Genomic DNA, 19,238 nt, shown 5'->3' on the forward strand with positions numbered 1-19,238 from the left:
TCACATTTTATTGGTCACATACATATATTTAGCAGATGTTATTGCGGGTGTAGCGAAATCTATGCCAACCAAGCCATTGAGCATTGTATAAATTCTTTATTTTCCCTTGAGGTTACAGGACAGGAATAGTGTCAGAAGCACAAAACAGACAATATTGAGTCCATACTTACAGCGCAATCAGGTTTAAATATAGTCTATCCTTTGTTGATATTTCTTATAACAGGCTGTGTGGAAACTTGTAGGCCTATCAAGACACCAACGACATTGTATAGGCTACTGTTTGAGTGAACAACAGTCATATCGTTCCTGCACATGATGTCTATATACAGCAGCTCTCCCTCTCTCGTGTTTCTTTACCTGTCTGTCAAGCGCAGGGATCATCATAGCGCATCGTTTGGGCGCAACATATCCACAGCGTTCCTATTCACTCCCACCACGCGACCCACTCCCCACCCCTGCTGCGACGCTCCGCGTCTTCTAAACTAGTGGTCGCGGGAGAGATACAGGGGAAGAGGGGGAGGGGGAGAGAGGCTCGACGTTAACACAATATCTGGGGGATATTACAGAGACTAAAGTCTGGCTTTTATATCAGAAAAAACATATGCTAAATGGATCTGAATTAAACGCGTTTCATCCATGGTAAGGATTTATGTTTCCTCCTTAAATCGTGTTTGCAGCGCATGGTGATAGAAGGCTACATTTGCATATTGTAGATTACATAAATATTTGTTTCCATTAAATCATTTCCTATGAGTGGTTAATGCAATGACCAAATGGCTTGACAAAGCAATATCGACATTAACTGAGAACAGTGTTTAGTTAGTCCATGTGAAAAAAATAAACAAGTTGAATTTGATGAAAGACCAACAATAAAAAAAAAATGCAATTTAACTGAACTTATTCAGATTTTCCAGTTCATTGTTTCTTACCATATTTGAGTAAGAGGTAAGAGATGCTCTATAGCCTAAAATCCCGCAAAGCAACGAACACGATTCGTTTGGCAGTTGTAATCAGATGTGTTGAGCCTCACCATATGCAAAGACTAATCAATAAACTGCTACAAAAAGCAAATAGATTCAGCTGATTCAGAATTGCTGTCACTATTCTTTCCATATTATAAGCAGCACATTTATTGCCTGAGAGGCAACCCCTGTAACCTAAATCATGAACCAATCTGCATTGTCATGAAATTCTGTCACTTGGCTTATTGCGGTCCTATAAGATCAGCCGTATGATGGAATGTGGCAAAAAGAGAAGCAGACAGTCAGTTACATTTTATGTGTGTGAGAAAGGCAATAGATGCAGCAATGTAACTTAGGTCGTATTTTATTATCTCTGCTAATGCATAGGCAAGGCTACATTCAGTGTGGAGAAACATGTTTTATATCAACCGACTGTTGAAACGGCTGTTTCTTTTTACTGGCGCAGTTACTGTTTTTGGCCAATTGCCTGGAATAGTATAACTTCCCTGCTGGTTTAATATTAGAAGCAATACGTCAGAAAACCAATTGACGTAGTGATTGGTCACCGAAACAGGTTTTGAATTAGATTTTCTTGGAGCCGATATGATAACATAGGATGCTGTCTCGGTTTCATTCAATATTACCAACAACATCACTAACTTGAATTCAACAACATCACTAAGCATGAATTCATTTACATTACTTTTCTCAGTTCTAGGAAGGTTGGCGTCCGGCAGAACGACTGAATCAGCACCATGGACAGCGACCGTAGTTTGGAAAGGATTTAAGTCAGTTTCATGCAACATTTCACCGAAGAGTTTCGCTGAATCTTTTGCTATTAGGCTTGTATGATATTGTAGAATTGTATACATATACACTTGATTAAGGTTCTTGGAAACAATAATATGAAACGTTTGGAAACGATGTTTGCTTGTATTACGAATTTACATTCTATGCAGAAACTTCCCTTGTAATTCATGTTCCAGAGAATAATCATTATACTGCTGAATTATATATATATCTTTAAATGCATTTCACATAGAGATATTGATTAATAGCATATTACTGTAGCAATTACATGTATAGCTACTGAACTATGGGTTTTGTAAATGTTACAGAGAGCACTGCAGTATCTACTCAGAAACAGTAGGTTCACTAAGGGACAAGGGCATTAGACAACTATGACACGATGATGGCTTCTTACAGGCGTCCTATGGAGGAAAGGTTAGGTGTAGGTCACATCCACCCCCACAAACCTGGAATTATGAATAATCTGTCTAGAAGGCCAATTGAGGGCATTGCCAGTGCTGTATGCCATCACATCCATGTTTCTAACAGGAAGTGTGGCACATTCTGACATGTACAACTCACCCGAGATGGGATACCAGGATGGCAGATCAGGGGGTACAATGGTGCCAATTATAATAATGGGTGTTGGGGTGATGTCAGTTCTTGACATGGTGCAGATGCACACCAGGGGACAGACATGTCATAGGAGGAATATTCTATTCTACTCTAGAGTAATCAGTCTTGACAGTCTCCGCCATGAGACTGTGTGTCTTTTGAGAGCAGATGGAAATGCATGACTAGCTGATAATGAGTCAGTGAGCTGATAGTGAAGGAGAGAAAGAAAGAGAGAGAAAGAGAGCGAGAGAGACAGAGAAAGAGAAAGAGAGAGAACGAGAGAGAGTGTGTGAGAAAGAGGTCTGAGGATGAACGACAAGCTCTGGGATGGGGTGGGGGGGATTTTAATAATGTTGCCCACCTACATGTACAAATACACACACACACACACACACACACACACACACACACACACACACACACACACACACACACACACACACACACACACACACATACAGATTGATGTACATATACTCACACATAAGCTTTTACACACAAACTAAGACACGCATACAGTGCCTTTGGAAAGTATTCAGACCCCTTGACTTTTTCCACATTTTGTTATGTTACAGCCTTATTCTAAAATGGATGGAAAAACAAAATTTTCAGCAATCTACACACAGTACCCCATAATTACAAAGCGAAAACAGGTTGTTAGAAATCTGAAATACCTTATTTACATAAGTATTCAGACCCTTTGCTATGAGACTCGAAGTTGAGCTCAGGTGCATCCTGTTTCCATTGATCATCCTTGAGATGTTTCTACAACTTGATTGGAGTCCACCTGTGGTAAAGACAATTGATTGGACATGATTTGGAAAGGAAAACATCTGTTTATATAAGGTCCCACAGTTGACAGTGCATGTCAGATAAGAAACCAAGGCATGAGGTCGAAGGAATTGTCCGGAAAAGCTCAGACACAGGATTGTGTCGAGGCACAAATCTGGGGAAGGGTACGACAACATTTCTGCAGCATTGAAGGTCCCCAAGAACACAGTGTCCTCCATCATTCTTAAATGGAAGAAGTTGGCCGCCCGTCCAAACTGAGCAATCGGAGGAGAAAGGCCTTGGTCAGGGAGGTGACCAAGAACCTGATGGTCACTCTGACAGTGCTCTAGAGTTCCCCTGTGGAGATGGGAGAACCTTCAAGAAGGACAAACATCTCTGCTGCACTCCACCAATCAGGCCTTCATGGTAGAGTGGCCAGACGGAAGCCACTCTTCAGTAAAAGGCACATGACAGCCCACTTGGAGTTTGCCAAAAGGCACTTAAAGACTGCCAGACCATGAGAACCAAGATTCTCTTGTCTGCTGAAACCAAGATTGAACTCTTTGGCCTGAATGCCAAGCGTCACACCTGGAGGAAACCTAGCACCATCCCTCCGGGGAAGCATGGTGGTGGCAGCATCATGCTATGGGGTTGTTTTTCAGCGGCAGGGACTGGGAGACTAGTCAGGATCGAGGGAATGATGAACAGAGCGAAGTGCAGAGAGAGATCCTTGATGGAAACCTGCTCCAGAGCGCTCAGGACCTCAGACTGGGGCGAAGGTTCACTTCCCAACAGGACAACGACCCTAAGCACACATCCAAGACAACGCAAGAGTGGCTTCGGGGCAAGTCTTTGAATGTCCTTGAGTGGCACCACCAGAGCCCGGACTTGAACACAATCAAACATCTCTGGAGAGACCTGGAAATAGCTGTGCAGCGACGCTCCCCATCCAACCTAACAGAAATTGAGAGAATCTGCAGAGAAGAATGTGAGAAACTCCCCAAATACAGGTGTGGCAAGCTTGTAGCGTCATACCCAAGAAGAATCAAGGCTGTAATCACTGCCAAAGGTGATTCAACAAAGTACTGAGTAAAGGGTCTGAATACTTATGTAAATTGTTTTTGCTTTGTCATTATGGAGTATTGCATGTAGATTGATGAGGGGGAAAAACTATTTAATACATTTTAGAATAAGGCTGTAACATGACAAAACGTGGAAAAAGTCAAATGGTCTGAATACTTTCCAAAGGCACTGCATGCAGTCAGATGCACACTCTGTTTTAGAAACCCAGACAGAACCAGCCTTGAGAAGTTACATTTGCTCCAGAGTCACACAGATAAATGTGTGTAAACCAAACAACAGAGAGGATATAAACTGAAGGTCAGAGAGGAAGAGCAATAATGAAGAGACCTGTTGAGAGATGGGGAAAGAAATGGGTATGGAAAGCACATACTGATATATTAGGGACTAAAGACTAGTCCTTGGATAAAAAGGATAGCAATCTACTCAACAGACTGAGTAGCCTGAAGTATGTTTTAAGAGGGATATCAATAAATAGTTACTGCAGACCTATTGTAGGTACTCAACAGAACAACAGTATGAAATAAAAAATAAATCAACTGCTTATCAATTACCTTTTGCTCTTGTGCTGTGCATGAAAGATGCTGTTTATGCCAATAGATTATCAAGATGTAATGCGCAAACAATAGAAGGTTTTAGTGGATTAGTGGATGCGCTATCTACCTAGATTAAGGCAATACGTCAGTTGAAGCTGCAGTGATAGATAGCAGCTAGGATGATAAATGTCATTCTATAGCTGAAACTACCCAGCCAGAAATAGCTTCTACTGCCTGCCTCCCTTATCAGAGTGGGAGTGCGAAGTGAGGAGTCTGGTTGGCAAATTGCGGGTGGATCGATGTCAACCCCCCTGTCGCTCCTCTCCTTTCCACAGCCCAGAGCTAGGGGTCAAACTGGGACGCTCGGAGGGGGCGACAATCATGACAGCACTGTGTGAGTTGGCGTGTGTATGTGTTTGCAGCTGCAGCAGGTTCTACCTGAATATTTTTTTACAACCAAATCTCAATTTTTTATGTTAATGGCATGTTATAGAAGGGTCCATGCAATTTATTTTTTTGATTTCACATGTTTTAGAGGAATTTACCCCAAACTGCAAATCACTTCCTCACCCTCGTGTATTATGGGAGCCCTGAAAAATTATCAAAACACCCAAATACATAATTTTAGAAACAGCAAAGCTCTCAGCATGTATGTATTTAGATGTTGTACACCTGAAGTTGTGTCATTCTGAAATGTATCCGCAATGTTATATTCCCTTTTTTGCGACTCAAGCCTTCTCAAGCCGTTCCAATAAATACTGTACCAACATATAGTGTCTTAATAGGGTTTTGGGCGACAACACCATGCTTTCAATATACATTGTATCCCTAATTTACTCAAGTGTTTACTTTATTTAGGCAGTTAGGCCTATCTGTAAATGGACTTTGGAGGTATCGTTCGAGTCGCAACAAAATGGAGTAACCCCTAGCCTAACGTTGTGGATGAAGTTCAAAATTACACAATTTCATGTGTAAGACATCTGAAGACCTGCGTCACTAGACTGATCGCTTTGCAGTTTCTAAATTACGTATTTGGGTGTTTTTGGAGCGTTCATGTCTTTTTTCGGGGCCCAAAACTACACATCAAGGATGAGGAAGTGATTTGCTGTTTGGGGTAAGTTTCTCTAAAACGTGAAATCACAAAAAAATTGTCTGGACCCTACCATTTACATATTTTTTTGTAGATTTGGTTTTAAATAATTCAAACTTCTCATTTGACATGCCTAGATAAACACAGTATGATAGGGAAAGAAAACAGAAAATAGCTATCTTTTCAAGACAACATTTGGTGTGAATCATTGAGAGATCTCAGGGAAGGAATCTGTGTCGGGGACTCGTATGCTGCAACTATATTGGATTAGCAGCTCCATGAAACCCACTGAGCATCGTTATCTGACTGGAGCGCTCACGCTGTGCCTGTTTTCCTGGTCCATCTTGGCAGAAATGACTAGTGCCTCTGAGCTGGAGTCCATAGATCTTAGACAAGACAGCTCTCTCTTCCTCGTCTACTGTGGGAAAAAAACCTGCCCAGACCCACACAATACACCTGTGGCCGGTTTACCGACAGCGATGGCATTTAGGTTTACGAGTGTTTTAATGATGCAGCCGAATATGTAACACGCGTTCCCCAAAACACCAAGCAGAGTTCGTCGTTGGAGCATGTGTCGATACTGATTGGATCGAAAGAAAGGGAACTCTACTCTCGAGTCAGCTTTCTCTATTAAGCTCTTACCTTAATAACATTATAATTATTTCACAATACCGACGACGGATCAGCTATTATAAAGATACCACCTATGACTGCAAATATTGAGGCGGCTTATTCTAATGCCTACCCAATAAAAATGCACTAAATCACCAATTTGGCACATCATTGCGCACATGTTAGACTACACATCATGAAATATATTGAGATACATTACAGATGGTAGCCTACAAGTAACAAAATATGATTCAATTGATTGAACATGACATTTATTTGAAAATTATTGACTACTCCCTTCACAGAACAGCGCAAACTGGCTCTAACCAGAATAGAAAGAGGAGTGGGAGGCCCCGGTGCACAACTGAGCAAGAGGACAAGTGCATTAGAGTGTCTAGTTTGAGAAACAGACGCCTCACAAGTCCTCAACTGGCAGCTTCATTAAATAGTACCCACAAAAAATACCAGTCTCAACGTCAAGAGTGAAGAGGCGACTCTGGGATGCTGGCCTTCTCGGCAGAGTTGTAAAGAAAAAGCCATATCTCAGACTGGGCAATACAAATAAAATATTAAGATGGAAAAATAACACAGACACTGGACAGAGGAACTCTGCCTAGATGGCCAGCCTCCTGGAGTTGCCTCTTCACTGTTAACGTTGAGACTGGTGTTTTGTGGGTTCGATTGCAAGCTGTATCACATCCAGCTGTGATTGGGAGTCCCATAGGGCGATGCAGAATTGGCCCAGCATTGTCCAGGTTTGAATGGAGTAGGCTGTCTTTGTAAATAAGAATTTGCTCTTAACTGACTTGCCTACTTAAATAAAGGTTAAATTAATAATAAAATAACCCTAAGCCATAATACTCCTGAACAGCTAATCAAATGTCTACCCAGACTATTTGCATTGTCCACCCCCCACCCCCTCTTTTACACTACTGCTATTCTATGTGAATTATCTTTGCATAGTCACTTTAACTCTACCTACATGCACATATTACCTCAATTACCTCAACCAACCTGTGACCCCCGCACATTGACTCTGTACCGGTACCCCCTGTACATAGCCTCGCTACTGTTGTTTTACTGCTGCTCTTTCATTATTTGTTATTTTTATTTATTACTTATCTATTTTTTACTTAACAGTTATTTTCCTAAAACTGAATTGTTGGTTAAGGGCTTGTAAGTAAGCATTTCACTGTAAGGTGAAATGTTGGAAAAATGACTTGTGTCATTTGTGTCACCTGTTGTATTCGGCTTGTGACAAATAACATTTTATTTTATTTGAAATCAATGATAGAGCAAAATAACAATATTAAAATGTACAGTTGAAGTCGGAAGTTTACATGCACTTAGGTTGGAGTCATTAAAACTAGTTTTTTAACCCCTCCACAAATTGCTTGTTAACAAACTATAGTGTGGCAAGTCGGTTAGGACATCTACTTTCTGCATGACACAAGTCATTTTTCCAACAATTGTTTACAGACAGATTATTTCACTTATAATTCACTGTATCACAATTCCAGTGGGTCAAAAGTTTACATACACTAAGTTGACTGTGCCTTTAAACAGCTTGGAAAATTCCAGAAAATTATGTCATGGCTTTAGAAGCATCTGATAGGCTAATTGACATCATTTGAGTCAATTGGAGGTGTACCTGTGGATGTATTTCAAGGCCTACCTTCAAACTCAGTGCCTCTTTGCTTGACATCGTGGGAAAATAAAAATAAATCAGCCAAGACCTCAAGTCTGGTTCATCCTTGGGAGCAATTTCCAAACGCCTGAAGGTACCACGTTCATCTGTACAAACAAGTACGCAAGTATAAACACCATGGGACCACACAGCCGTCATACCGCTCAGGAAGGAGATGTGTTCTGTCTCCTAGAGATGAACGTACTTTGGTGTGAAAAGTGCAAATCAATCCCAGAACAACAGCAGGACGTTGTCAAGATGCTGGAGGAAACAGGTACAAAAGTATCTATATCTACAGTAAAACTAGTCCTATATCGACATAACCTGAAAGGCTGCTCAGCAAGGAAGAAGCCACTGCTCCAAAACCACCATACAAAAGTCAGACTACGGTTTACAACTGCACATGGGGACAAATATCGTACTTTTTGGATAAATGTCCTCTAGTCTGATGAAACAAAAATAGAACTGTTTGGCCATTGTTATGTTTGGAGGGAAAAGGGTGAGGCTTGCATGCCGAAGAACACCATCCCCACCGTGAAGCACAGGGATGGCAGCATCATGTTGTGGGGGTGCTTTGCTGCACGAGGGACTGGTGCACATCACAAAATAGATGGCATCATGAGGGAGGAAAATTATGTGGATATATTGAAGCAACATCTCAAGACATCAGTCAGGAAGTGAAAGCTTGGTCGCAAATGGATCTTCCAAATGGACATTGACCCCAAGCATACTTCCAAAGTTGTGGTAAAATGGCTTAAGGACAACAAAGTCAAGATATTGGAGTGGCCATCACAAAGCCCAGACCTCAGTCCTATAGAAAACTTGTGGGCAGAACTGAAAAAGCGTGTGCGAGCAAGGAGGCTTACAAACCTGACTCAGTTACACCAGCTCTGTCAGGAGGAATGGGCCAAAATTCACCCAACTTATTGTGGGAATCTTGTGGAAGGCTACCCAAAATGTTTGACCCATGTTAATAAATTTAAAGGCATTGCTGCCAAATACTAATTGAGTGTATGTAAACTTCTGACCCACTGGGATTGTGATGAAATAAATAAAATCTGAAATAAATCATTCTCTCTACTATTATTCTGACATTTCACATTGTTAAAATAAAGTGGTGATCCTAACTGACCTAAGATAGGGAAAGTTTACTAGGATTAAATTTCAGGAATTGTGAAAAACTGAGTTTAAATGTATTTGGCTAAGGTTTATGTAAACCTCCGACTTCAACTACATGTTTGTGTAGAGTGCATGTGTTAGCATGTGTTTGTGAATGCTGTGTGTGTGTCTCTGCACAGTCCACACTGTTCCATAAGGTGTAGTTGTATCTGTTTTTTAAATCTGATTTTACTGCTTGATTGAGTTACATGATGTGGAATAGAGTTTAATGTAGTAATGGCTCTATGTAGTACTGCACATTTCCTGTAGTCTGTTCTGGACTTGGGGACAGTGAAGTGACCTCTGGTGGCATATCTTGTGGGGTATGCATAGGTGTCTGAGCTGTGCGTTAGTTTCTTAAACAGACAGCTGGGTGATTTCAACATGTCAATACCTCTCACAAAGACAAGCAGTGATGCCTTCAATCTATCCTCCACCCTGAGCTAGGAGAGATTGACATGATGGCCCTCCGTGTGCATCTAAGAGTCAGCTGTGCTGCTCCGTTCTGGGCGATTTGTAATTTTCCTATGTCCCTGTTTGTGGCACTTGACCATATGACTGGACAGTAGTCCAGGTGCGACAACACTAGGGCCTGTAGTAGATGTTTTGTTGATAGCGATGTCAAGAAAGCGTAGTAGTGCTTTATTACGGACACCTCTTCCCATCTTAGCTACCCTTGCATCAATACGTTTTGACCATGACAGTTTACAATCCATGGTCACACCAAGCATTTTAGTCTCCTTAACTTGCTCATTTTCCACATTATTCATTACAAGATTTAGTTGAGGTTTAGGATTTAGTGAATGATTTGTCCTAAATACAATGCTTTTAGGACCAGATTATTTCTTGCCACCATTCTGAAACTGACTGCAGCTCTTTGTTAAGCGTTGCAGGGATTTCACCTGCTGTGGTAGCTGACATGTTCAATGTTGATTCATCAGCATACATAGACACACAGGCTTTACTCAGTGCCAGTGGCAGGACATTAGTAAAGATTGAAAAAAGTAAAGGGCCTAGACAGCTGCTCTGGGGAATGCCTGACTCTACCTGGATTATGTTGCAGAGGCTTCCATTAAAGAACACCCTCTGTGTTCTGTTAGACAGGTAACTCTCGATCCACAATATAGCAGGGGATGTAAAGCCATAACACATTGTTTTTCCAGCAGCAGATTCTTATGAACAATTTCTCTCAGCCAATCATCAGTCATTTGTGTAAGTGCCATCCGTATATGTTGAATGTCCTTCCTTTTAAGTGTGCTTAAAGTCCGTTGTTAATTTGTTTACTGTGAAATAATATTGTATCTGGTCAAACACATTTTTTCCCCAAAAGTTTTACTGTAGGTTGGTAACAGACTTACTCTGGTCGGCTGTTTGAGCCAGTAAATGGTGCTTTGCGCTTCTTAGGTAGTGGAATGAATTTTGCTTCCCTCCAGGTCTGAGTGCACATACTTTCCTGTAGGCTTAGATTGAAGAGATGGCAAATAGGAGTGGCAATATGGGATGTTTAAAACTTGGGAAATCTTTTTGTATCCAAATCCGGCTTTAAACTTCTTCACAACAGTATCTCGGACCTGCCTGTTGTGTTCCTTGTTCTTCATGATGCTCTCTGCGCTTTTGACGGACCTCTGAGACTATCACAGTGCAGGTGCATTTATACGGAGACTTGATTACACACAGGTGGATTGTATTTATCATCATTAGTCATTTAGGTCAACATTGGATCATTCAGAGATCCTCACTGAACTTCTGGAGAGAGTTTGCTGCACTGAAAGTAAAGGGGCTGAATAATTTTGCACGCCCAATTTTTCAGTTTTTGATTTGTTAAAAAAGTTTGAAATATCCAATAAATGTCGTTCCACTTCATGATTGTGTCTCACTTGTTGTTGATTCTTCACAAAAAAATACAGTTGTATATCTTTATGTTTGAAGCCTGAAATGTGGCAAAAGGTCGCAAAGTTCAAGGGGGCCGAATACTTTCGCAAGGCACTGTATGTGATAGACTAACTATTTATCAGTATTGTGGCTAGGGGGTTGAAGCTGTTCAGGGTCCTGTTGGTTCCAGACTTGGTGCATCGGTACCACTTGCTGTGCAGTAGCAGAGAGAACAGTCTATGACCTGGGTGGTTGGAGTCTACAACAATGTTTTATTTAGTATTGTAGAGGAACAATAGATAGAGAAAGGAGAGTCTCTCTCTTTCTGTAATTCTGGAACGCTAAAGATCTATAATGGTGGTCAATCCAGTAACCGTAATAATACTTTACTACATTGTTTCAAAGGCATCAATCCCCTTTATGCAGATCATTGTGGATCGTCATCCACTTTGATGCAGATCATTGTGGATTGTCAAGTTGCCTTCAGCCTCAGTCAACAGATTGGGTCTTTAGCATGGGCAGACTAGTGTCAGACCCATAGATGCCCACGCACGCACGCACGCACGCACGCGCACACACACACACACACACACACACACACACACACACACACACACACACACACACACACACACACACACACACCACACACACACACACATACACACACATACACACACACACACACACACACACACAAAGAGCTGCAGGTGGCAGCCTCGTAGCCACATTCTCAGGATAGAGAGCCTCTCCCTCAGCCCATCTCAACTCAGTACCTGTCAACTGCTTCCCACTCCACCCACGGAGTCCCCTGGCAGCGAGCCAGTAATGACAAAGTAACAACTGTTATTAAACTGCCATTGATTCCCAACAGAATTATTTAGGCAGATAGGCCATAATAAAAAGGGGTGGATGGATGAAATGTAATTGAATATCTTGAGCACAGTCTGAATGAAAGAAAGACAGAGCCCTAGCCATTGTAAGGACTGACTCCGACTCACTCAAATTAAGCTGTGTTTGTGAATGCTGCACTGTTAAAAATAAGTGCTTTGTAACACCAAAACTAGTGGCAACTGAGCTGCCACCAACTTGAAGGAGACAGAACCTTAACTTTTCAGGAGTATTGAAACACATCATCCTGAGATGTTTTGAAACAAAGCATGGTGTGTTGTAACACCACTTAATCAAGTGTTGTGCAACACCTTGCCAGGGACTGTGAGCCCTAACAGAAAATATTGAAACACTATTTTGTTGTATCGAGTCCTGTTTAGTGCAGAACCTTCTCTTTTGGTATTTTTACAGTGTGTATTATAATGCGTGCTTAGGGATGGTTAGTTAGACGTCTCAATATGTGTTTCAACACAGCCAAAGAAAGACTCTGGCTTATAATAATGCTGCAACAGAAGTCACGAGTCTCTCAAGGTATTTCATGTGAGGTTGTTGGTTATATTGCTACACTCAGGGGGAATGAAGAACAGAAATAAACCAATAATATCTTCGCTCTTCATTCTGGCTCCCCCCACTCCCTTCCCCACAACCACCACTAACTACTTCTCTATTTTGCCCAGATGATTACACTCTGTGTTTCGGTTTGTATAGCCACTGTCTGTCCCTGTGCTCGCTGTTCATCTGGATTATGAAATAGAGTTGTTTATTAACATGAACAGGGCATGTTGAATCACCTTGGAATAGAACTACATATCCCAGCTGACATACGGGGGGACGCTCATTCATAGCTAGGCAGCTGTCTATTTCTCTCTACACAAGATGCATCTCCTTCTCTCCATCCAAATAGATCACTAGATCCCAAATGGTGGGTCGGGACTCACTGGTGAGCCATTGGCAGCCAGTCCCTCATCATTGGGTCACAGTGAAAGCTGTGGCTGGATTTTTTGTTGTTGTCCATTTGGTGGATAATAATCGATCGTTTGAGATCATTCAAATAGATTACTTAGAGGAAGGTTTGGTATAATTAATATTCCAAGAACATCATTATGTTGATTTTCAGTCACAGAAAATACATTTTTTTTTAAATTAAATCAGTATTAGTAGTCATGTAAAAGTCTGGGGGAAGTTGCTCGTTTGCTGATGGGAAGGCAAAAAGTCCAAGTCATGCATAGTTAATTCTCTGCAAAGTCAAACTTTATTCAACTCTGCATAGTTATAGTTTAGGAATACCAGGAAAGTTAGTAAAATAAGCCAATCTTAACACAGTGCAGTCAAGGACCAGTATCATGCATACACCCATCATGGCAGAAATGTTGTCAATCTTAAAGGAGAAAAAGTGCTTTCCCTTTGAAAAAGACTGTCTAAAATGTTTTTGTTACACCAGATGTGTGCTGCATCTTTTTGTCATTTCAACTCATGAGATCCAGACACTCCCTGTCTTGCTCTTACAGACAGACACGTGTCATATCAAAAGCTTCAATTGCAGTCACTCTGAGATTGTATTGGTAATGCAGTATAACTGTTGTACCGCTGCATACTAGACATTAGGTAGATTCGCACACCAACCAAACTAACCACCTTAACCACCTTTCAGCCTGTCTGTATTGTACTTTTAGTCTTCTATGACAACTCTTTGTTTTTTGTCACAGGTTCACCAGCTCCCTCTTCAGGATGGCCAGTCAGCGCGAAGCTAAGTAGTCGGTGTAGCAGGCTTGACTGGAGGAAGAGGTGCCAGAGGCACTATGGGAGATGGAGGAGCCCTCCATACGGAGGGGAACGCCCTTCTCAAAGCCGTCTTCCAGGGCAAGCTGCGACTGACCCGGCTCCTCCTGGAAGGGGGAGCCTACATCAACGAAGGCAACGAGCGGGGTGAGACCCCCATCTCTGCTGCCTGCTTGGCTGGCTACGAGGACCCCCAGAGCCGCCAGAGGATGGTGCGCTACCTCCTGGAGAAAGGAGCCGATCCCAACATCCCAGACAAGTCTGGGCGGACCGCCCTGATGCATGCCTGTGTCGAGCAGGCGGGCAAAGAGGTGGTGTCCCTGCTCCTAGAGAATGGAGCTGACCCCAGCCTCAAGGACTACACAGGCTCCTCCGCCCTGGTCCATGCCATCAACAGAGGTGACCGAGACACCCTCCAGGTCCTGCTGGACGCCTGTAAGGCAAAGGGCAAGGAGGTGATCATCATCACCACCGACACGTCACCCTCGGGCACCAAGAAGACCAAGCAGTACCTCAACTCCCCCCCATCACCAGGGGTGGTGGACACGCTCTCGCCCATGGCCTGCATGTCGCCCTCAGAGGTGGCAATCCAGACCTCCAATTCCCCAGCAGCAGAGAAGGCTGAGGAGGAGGACAGTATCTTCAGCTTTGCGTTGACATCAGCTTTACCCCTACCCTCCAATAGAACCCTAGGGGAGAAAAGGCCGCCCCCCCGCAAACTCCTGAAGAGGCTCAACTCGGAGCCTTGGGGGCTGGTAGCACCCTCAGTGCTCAGCAGGGTCCCACAGGAGGAGGTTGATGGTGGACTGGAGGAGGAAGGTGGGGGTAGGATCATCACTGAGATGAATGGTCTGTCAATCTCGGGTCCTGGCAGGCCTCTCCTGTCTCGTCGGCACAGCATCGAAACACACGACCCCTGCTCACCCAAACTCATTGACCGATCCTGCTCAGAGGACTGTGCAGCGCTTTGTAGCTCCTCCTGGGCCGACAAGGTCCAACAGCACCAGATCCTGTACCGCAGGAACACCGCGCCTGAGTCTCAGGAAAATACAGGCGGACCAGGGGCGGTGGCTTTACGCGCCCTGGCTCACCCCAAACTTACCCGTATGGAGCACTATGAGTCAGACACACACCTGTGTCCTGAGTCCATCCCTGGATCTCCAGACTCAGGGCGCGTGTCGGTGGAGCGGAGGAAGTACAACGCCTCGCCCCTCTCTCTGCTCACCACCTCCTCCCGGGAGTCCCTTGAGAGCATCCCCAATTCTGTCTCTCCCATCACCATGCGCAGACGGCCCCCCGGCCTCCTAGAGCGCAGAGGCTCAGGCACCCTCCTCTTGGACCACATCTCCCACACCCGCCCCGGGTTCTTGCCCCCACTCAATGTCAACCCCCACCGGCCCATCCCAGACATCCGGGCCAATGGCAAGCCCACTTCCCCCATCCACTCTGGTCCCAAGATCCTGGTTCCAGTTGCCCCTGCCTCACCCAAGAGAGGCCCAGACTTCAAGATGAAGAAGAAACTGATGAGGAGGCACTCCATGCAGACGGAACAGATGAAGCAGCTCTCCACTTTCCAGGAGATCCTGACAGAGAAGGTCATTGAGTCCAACGGGGACTGAGACTTAAAAGGACATGTGAGGGCAAGTTGGGGGGTACAATGGTGGATCTATCTAGTTAGTCCACCATTTTCCTCAACCAGTGCTTAAACCAGGACTACTAACATGAATTTGGCTCATTCAGAGTGAGGCCTCAGTCCCATCTTTGTTCTGTGTCAAGTGCAGATAGTTATTTTTATTTTTAGGTGACCTATTTTATTTAGTTGTGTTTCCTTTCTGTGCTGTCACAGAAAGCTGGTTGATTGAGTAATACGGTTTACAGAAGATGTTCTTCTCATTTCTCCTCAAATTATTTATTAATATACCCATTTACAGTCAACAGAAATAGAAACATATTTCTGTGTTTTTAGATGTTTACACACTGCAAAATGTGTACCAATGTCTTGCCTAGTGTTCCGTGTGCTGAAGACATTTTCATCCCCTCTGAAATCAGTCACCTTATCTATCTATGACACTTTAGGTCGAAAGAACAGATCATCAATAGAGATGCTAGCAACAGCTTACCTTGAATTGTTATTCTGAATGTGCTGTCTTCCCGATTTTCAATTATTGCATTAGCTGTTTTAAAACATCAAACTTCAACCCTAAAATACTCTTATGTTGATGGGTATGTTTTGGGGAGAATGATGCTGCATTCCATGAAATAGTTTTCAAGACATATTGCCTGAAGATTTCACTGTCATTGTATTGTTGCTGTTATCTACTTTCACTGTATTTATTTGCCTTCACCTTTTCATCCCCTGATATTTTGTGTTTTAGAGAGCAATTTTGGCTATATGGTCGAACCACACGCCTGACTTACCCTGACGACTACAGTGGGATCAACATGTGGGACCCTTTATGAGTATCACACTGTAATAATGTTTTTTTTTTAAGTCAATTGAATGGCAATTTCATACAAAATTCCAAAGAAATCCCATGAATGCATGTTTGTTTACATTGGAGTGTGTGAATACTGTAAGATGGCTTTTAGAATAATTAACCTCAAATAATTGCACATTGGTGATATGCGTTTCCATATGGAAAGAGCTCCTAGCACATATTAACTGTAAATAATGTAAAGATAAGACAAACCTAATTTGGTTATGAAATATGTCCATGTGCAATATGCTGTACTGTAATGTCAATGGATTTCCTTCATCTATGGTGGATGTGAAGTTGTCTTTACAAATTTACATTGAAAGCAATCTGAAGCCCTTCTTAACATTTACTGTACACAGTTTTGCCAAAAGGGAGAGTGTGAGGCTCACAGAACTAACATTTACAGTTACTTACACATTTAGATTGTCACTTTTAAATAATTCAATTTGTATAGGGTGAGATTTAAGAGAAAAAAGTTTGAAAATGTTTCCCAAGCTTACAATGTGACTGCTTGTCCCGCTTCCATTGGAAATATTTGTCTTTAATGAAATAATGTTTATATGCTACAAGGTTTAGTATTGACCTCCTGTTGATTGAACTGTATGTTGGTTACTTGAAGTTTAAGAGAAATACAAACAAAAAATGCATATTTTTGTATGCCTGTTAGGAAATAGAAAAGTAAATTCTAATATGTAATCTATTTTCACGTTTGAACTTGATTGTAATTTGATTGTGGAATAAATATTTGTTAAATGTTCATAAGTTAATTAAAACAACCTTTAGTTGTCATGTCTCTTTAATATGAGATTTGTCATGTCAATTTGATATAAGAAATGTATTCATAAAATTAATAATACTGTACTTTCAGTATCAAGAATCTACCAATCTCCATTCATTTGGATATTTCTTCAAAAAAAATGATGTGGTTCATTTTCTGTTATGGCAAGAATCACAGGGTGCAAAATATTTTCCATACTAGTCTTAGGTATTGGGTATTCAGTACCGGTTTGAGCCAGCATGAATGACTCTGCTGCACATGGCGGGAAGGCAAAGTATTTATTTTAGCCAGAAGTGACCTCCACACATCCATCTGTTAAACAAGATGCACTCCAGCACAGGTGGAAGTTGTCTTCTTTGGCAAAGGCCTGGAGGAGGGACTTTAGATAGATGAGATAACGTACACTAACACTGCAATGGATAAAGAAGGAGTCATTTGGTGAGGTAGACTTCCTCTCCATAAAAGCATAACTTTGGACATGGTTAATAAATTAATAAAGTAGGTTTTGTGAAAGTGACAAACTTTCTAATACAGTGGGGTTCAAAGTCAATGGATCCCTTGATAAAGATGGGCAAAAAAATAAAATAATAATAATAAATATACTGAGTTATATTGTATGCTCAAATTATAGGAAAAAGTATTTCCTAATACAATTGCTCAGAGAAAGAAAGTGATTTTGTTTAACAAGTAACAACAAAAATCTAAAAAGATAGTGGTCAACATTTTTGGATCCCCTGTTTTGGCCACCTCTGTCTCTGGACAGAGATGGCCAAATATCCAGTGGTTTGAATTGAAAAGGTTAGTCCATATGTGCAGACAAGGGATAACAAGTATCGGGAAGGATTGTGTATGGAGGAATGGTCTAAGATCCCTCCCAATGTGTTCACAAAGACTTATATGCTAATCTTTATCAAGGGATCCAAATATTTTGGACACCCCAGTATATGGCTAGACTAGCCCACATAGATCAGGGATGTGAGTTTGATATAAATAACCATTTTTGGGGGACTTATTCAAACAATATCACTATTTATCCGGTTGCATCTTTAAGGACATGGCCGGATTAAGAAATCATAGTTTATTTGGCGCACATGCTGCCCAAATTGCAGCCTTCCCGACTGTAGGAAACCAGTAACTGGTTGCAGTTGAGTAAATGAGGGGTACAACGTTGATGTTAAGGTGTGGGGTGCATTTTCCTGGCATGGTTTAGGTCCACTTGTAGAATCTATGCCAAGACACATTGTTCTGGCAGCTCGTGGTGGCCCATCGCCCTATTAAGACTTAAGACACTTCATGTTGGTGTTTAATTAATTTTGGAAGTTACCTGTATGGCTTGTGATAAAAAAAATGTTTTTTTACTATTGATCCTTTGTGGTTAATTATGCTCTCTGGTGTATTTTGAACACTGAGAGTGGGCTCCTGTGGTAGGATTTATTTTATTTTATAAAATGCAAAAAATGAATTGTTTATTTTATTTTATTATTTAATTGTGTGACTCAGGGGCCCAGCCCACAATTGACCGGCCACATGTATTAATTATGCAGTTTATTTTATTACTCAGTTATCCAATCCCTACCTCCTCTCCTCCCCCCATCTGATGATTAGCAGAGCGGCAGCAGGCTGTCTACACTCATTGAGCGTGGGCTCCTGAATCCTCCTGTGGTTTGCGATTGCAGTAAAACAATTAAAAAAACATGAAATACATATTTAATATACAGTTGCAAGAGAAAATATGTGAACCCTTTGGAATTACCTGGATTTCTGCATAAATGGCCATAAAATTTGATCTGATCTTCATCTAAGTCACAACAGTAGACAAACAGTCTACTTAATCTAATAATACACAAACAATTACACGTTTTTATGTCTTTATTGAACACACCATGTAAACATTCACAATGCAGGATGGGAAAAGTATGTGAACCCTTGGATTTAATAACTGGTTGACCCTCCTTTGGCGGCAGCAACAACCTCAACCAAACATTTTCTGTAGTTGCGGATCAGACCTGTACAGCGGTCAGGAGGAATTGTAGGCCATTCCTCTTTACAAAAAAGTTTCAGTTCAGCAATATTCGTGGGATGTCTGGTGGGAACCGTTCTCGAGGTCATGCCACAGCATCCCAATCAGGTTGAGGTCAGGA

At 42.0% G+C, this 19,238-nt stretch overlaps 1 protein-coding gene across 2 annotated transcripts; it reads left to right on the forward strand.

Moving 5' to 3' along the window:
* The first annotated feature begins 332 nt into the window (after positions 1 to 332).
* On the forward strand, positions 333 to 17,113 carry LOC110513285 (ankyrin repeat domain-containing protein 34A-like). Of its 2 annotated transcripts, XM_021593210.2 has the most exons (3): positions 333 to 639; positions 1,675 to 1,750; positions 13,770 to 17,113. In XM_021593210.2, the coding sequence occupies exon 3, from the start codon at positions 13,863 to 13,865 to the stop codon at positions 15,459 to 15,461; it is 1,599 nt and encodes a 532-aa protein (XP_021448885.1). In that variant the 5' UTR covers positions 333 to 639; positions 1,675 to 1,750; positions 13,770 to 13,862; the 3' UTR covers positions 15,462 to 17,113. The 2 variants fall into 2 exon arrangements, with proteins under 2 accessions (XP_021448885.1, XP_021448890.1); XM_021593215.2 differs by lacking the exon at positions 1,675 to 1,750.
* The last annotated feature ends 2,125 nt before the right edge of the window (positions 17,114 to 19,238 follow it).

The sequence above is a fragment of the Oncorhynchus mykiss genome, chromosome 3 (genome assembly GCF_013265735.2).
Source record: "Oncorhynchus mykiss isolate Arlee chromosome 3, USDA_OmykA_1.1, whole genome shotgun sequence".
Lineage (NCBI taxonomy): Eukaryota > Metazoa > Chordata > Actinopteri > Salmoniformes > Salmonidae > Oncorhynchus > Oncorhynchus mykiss.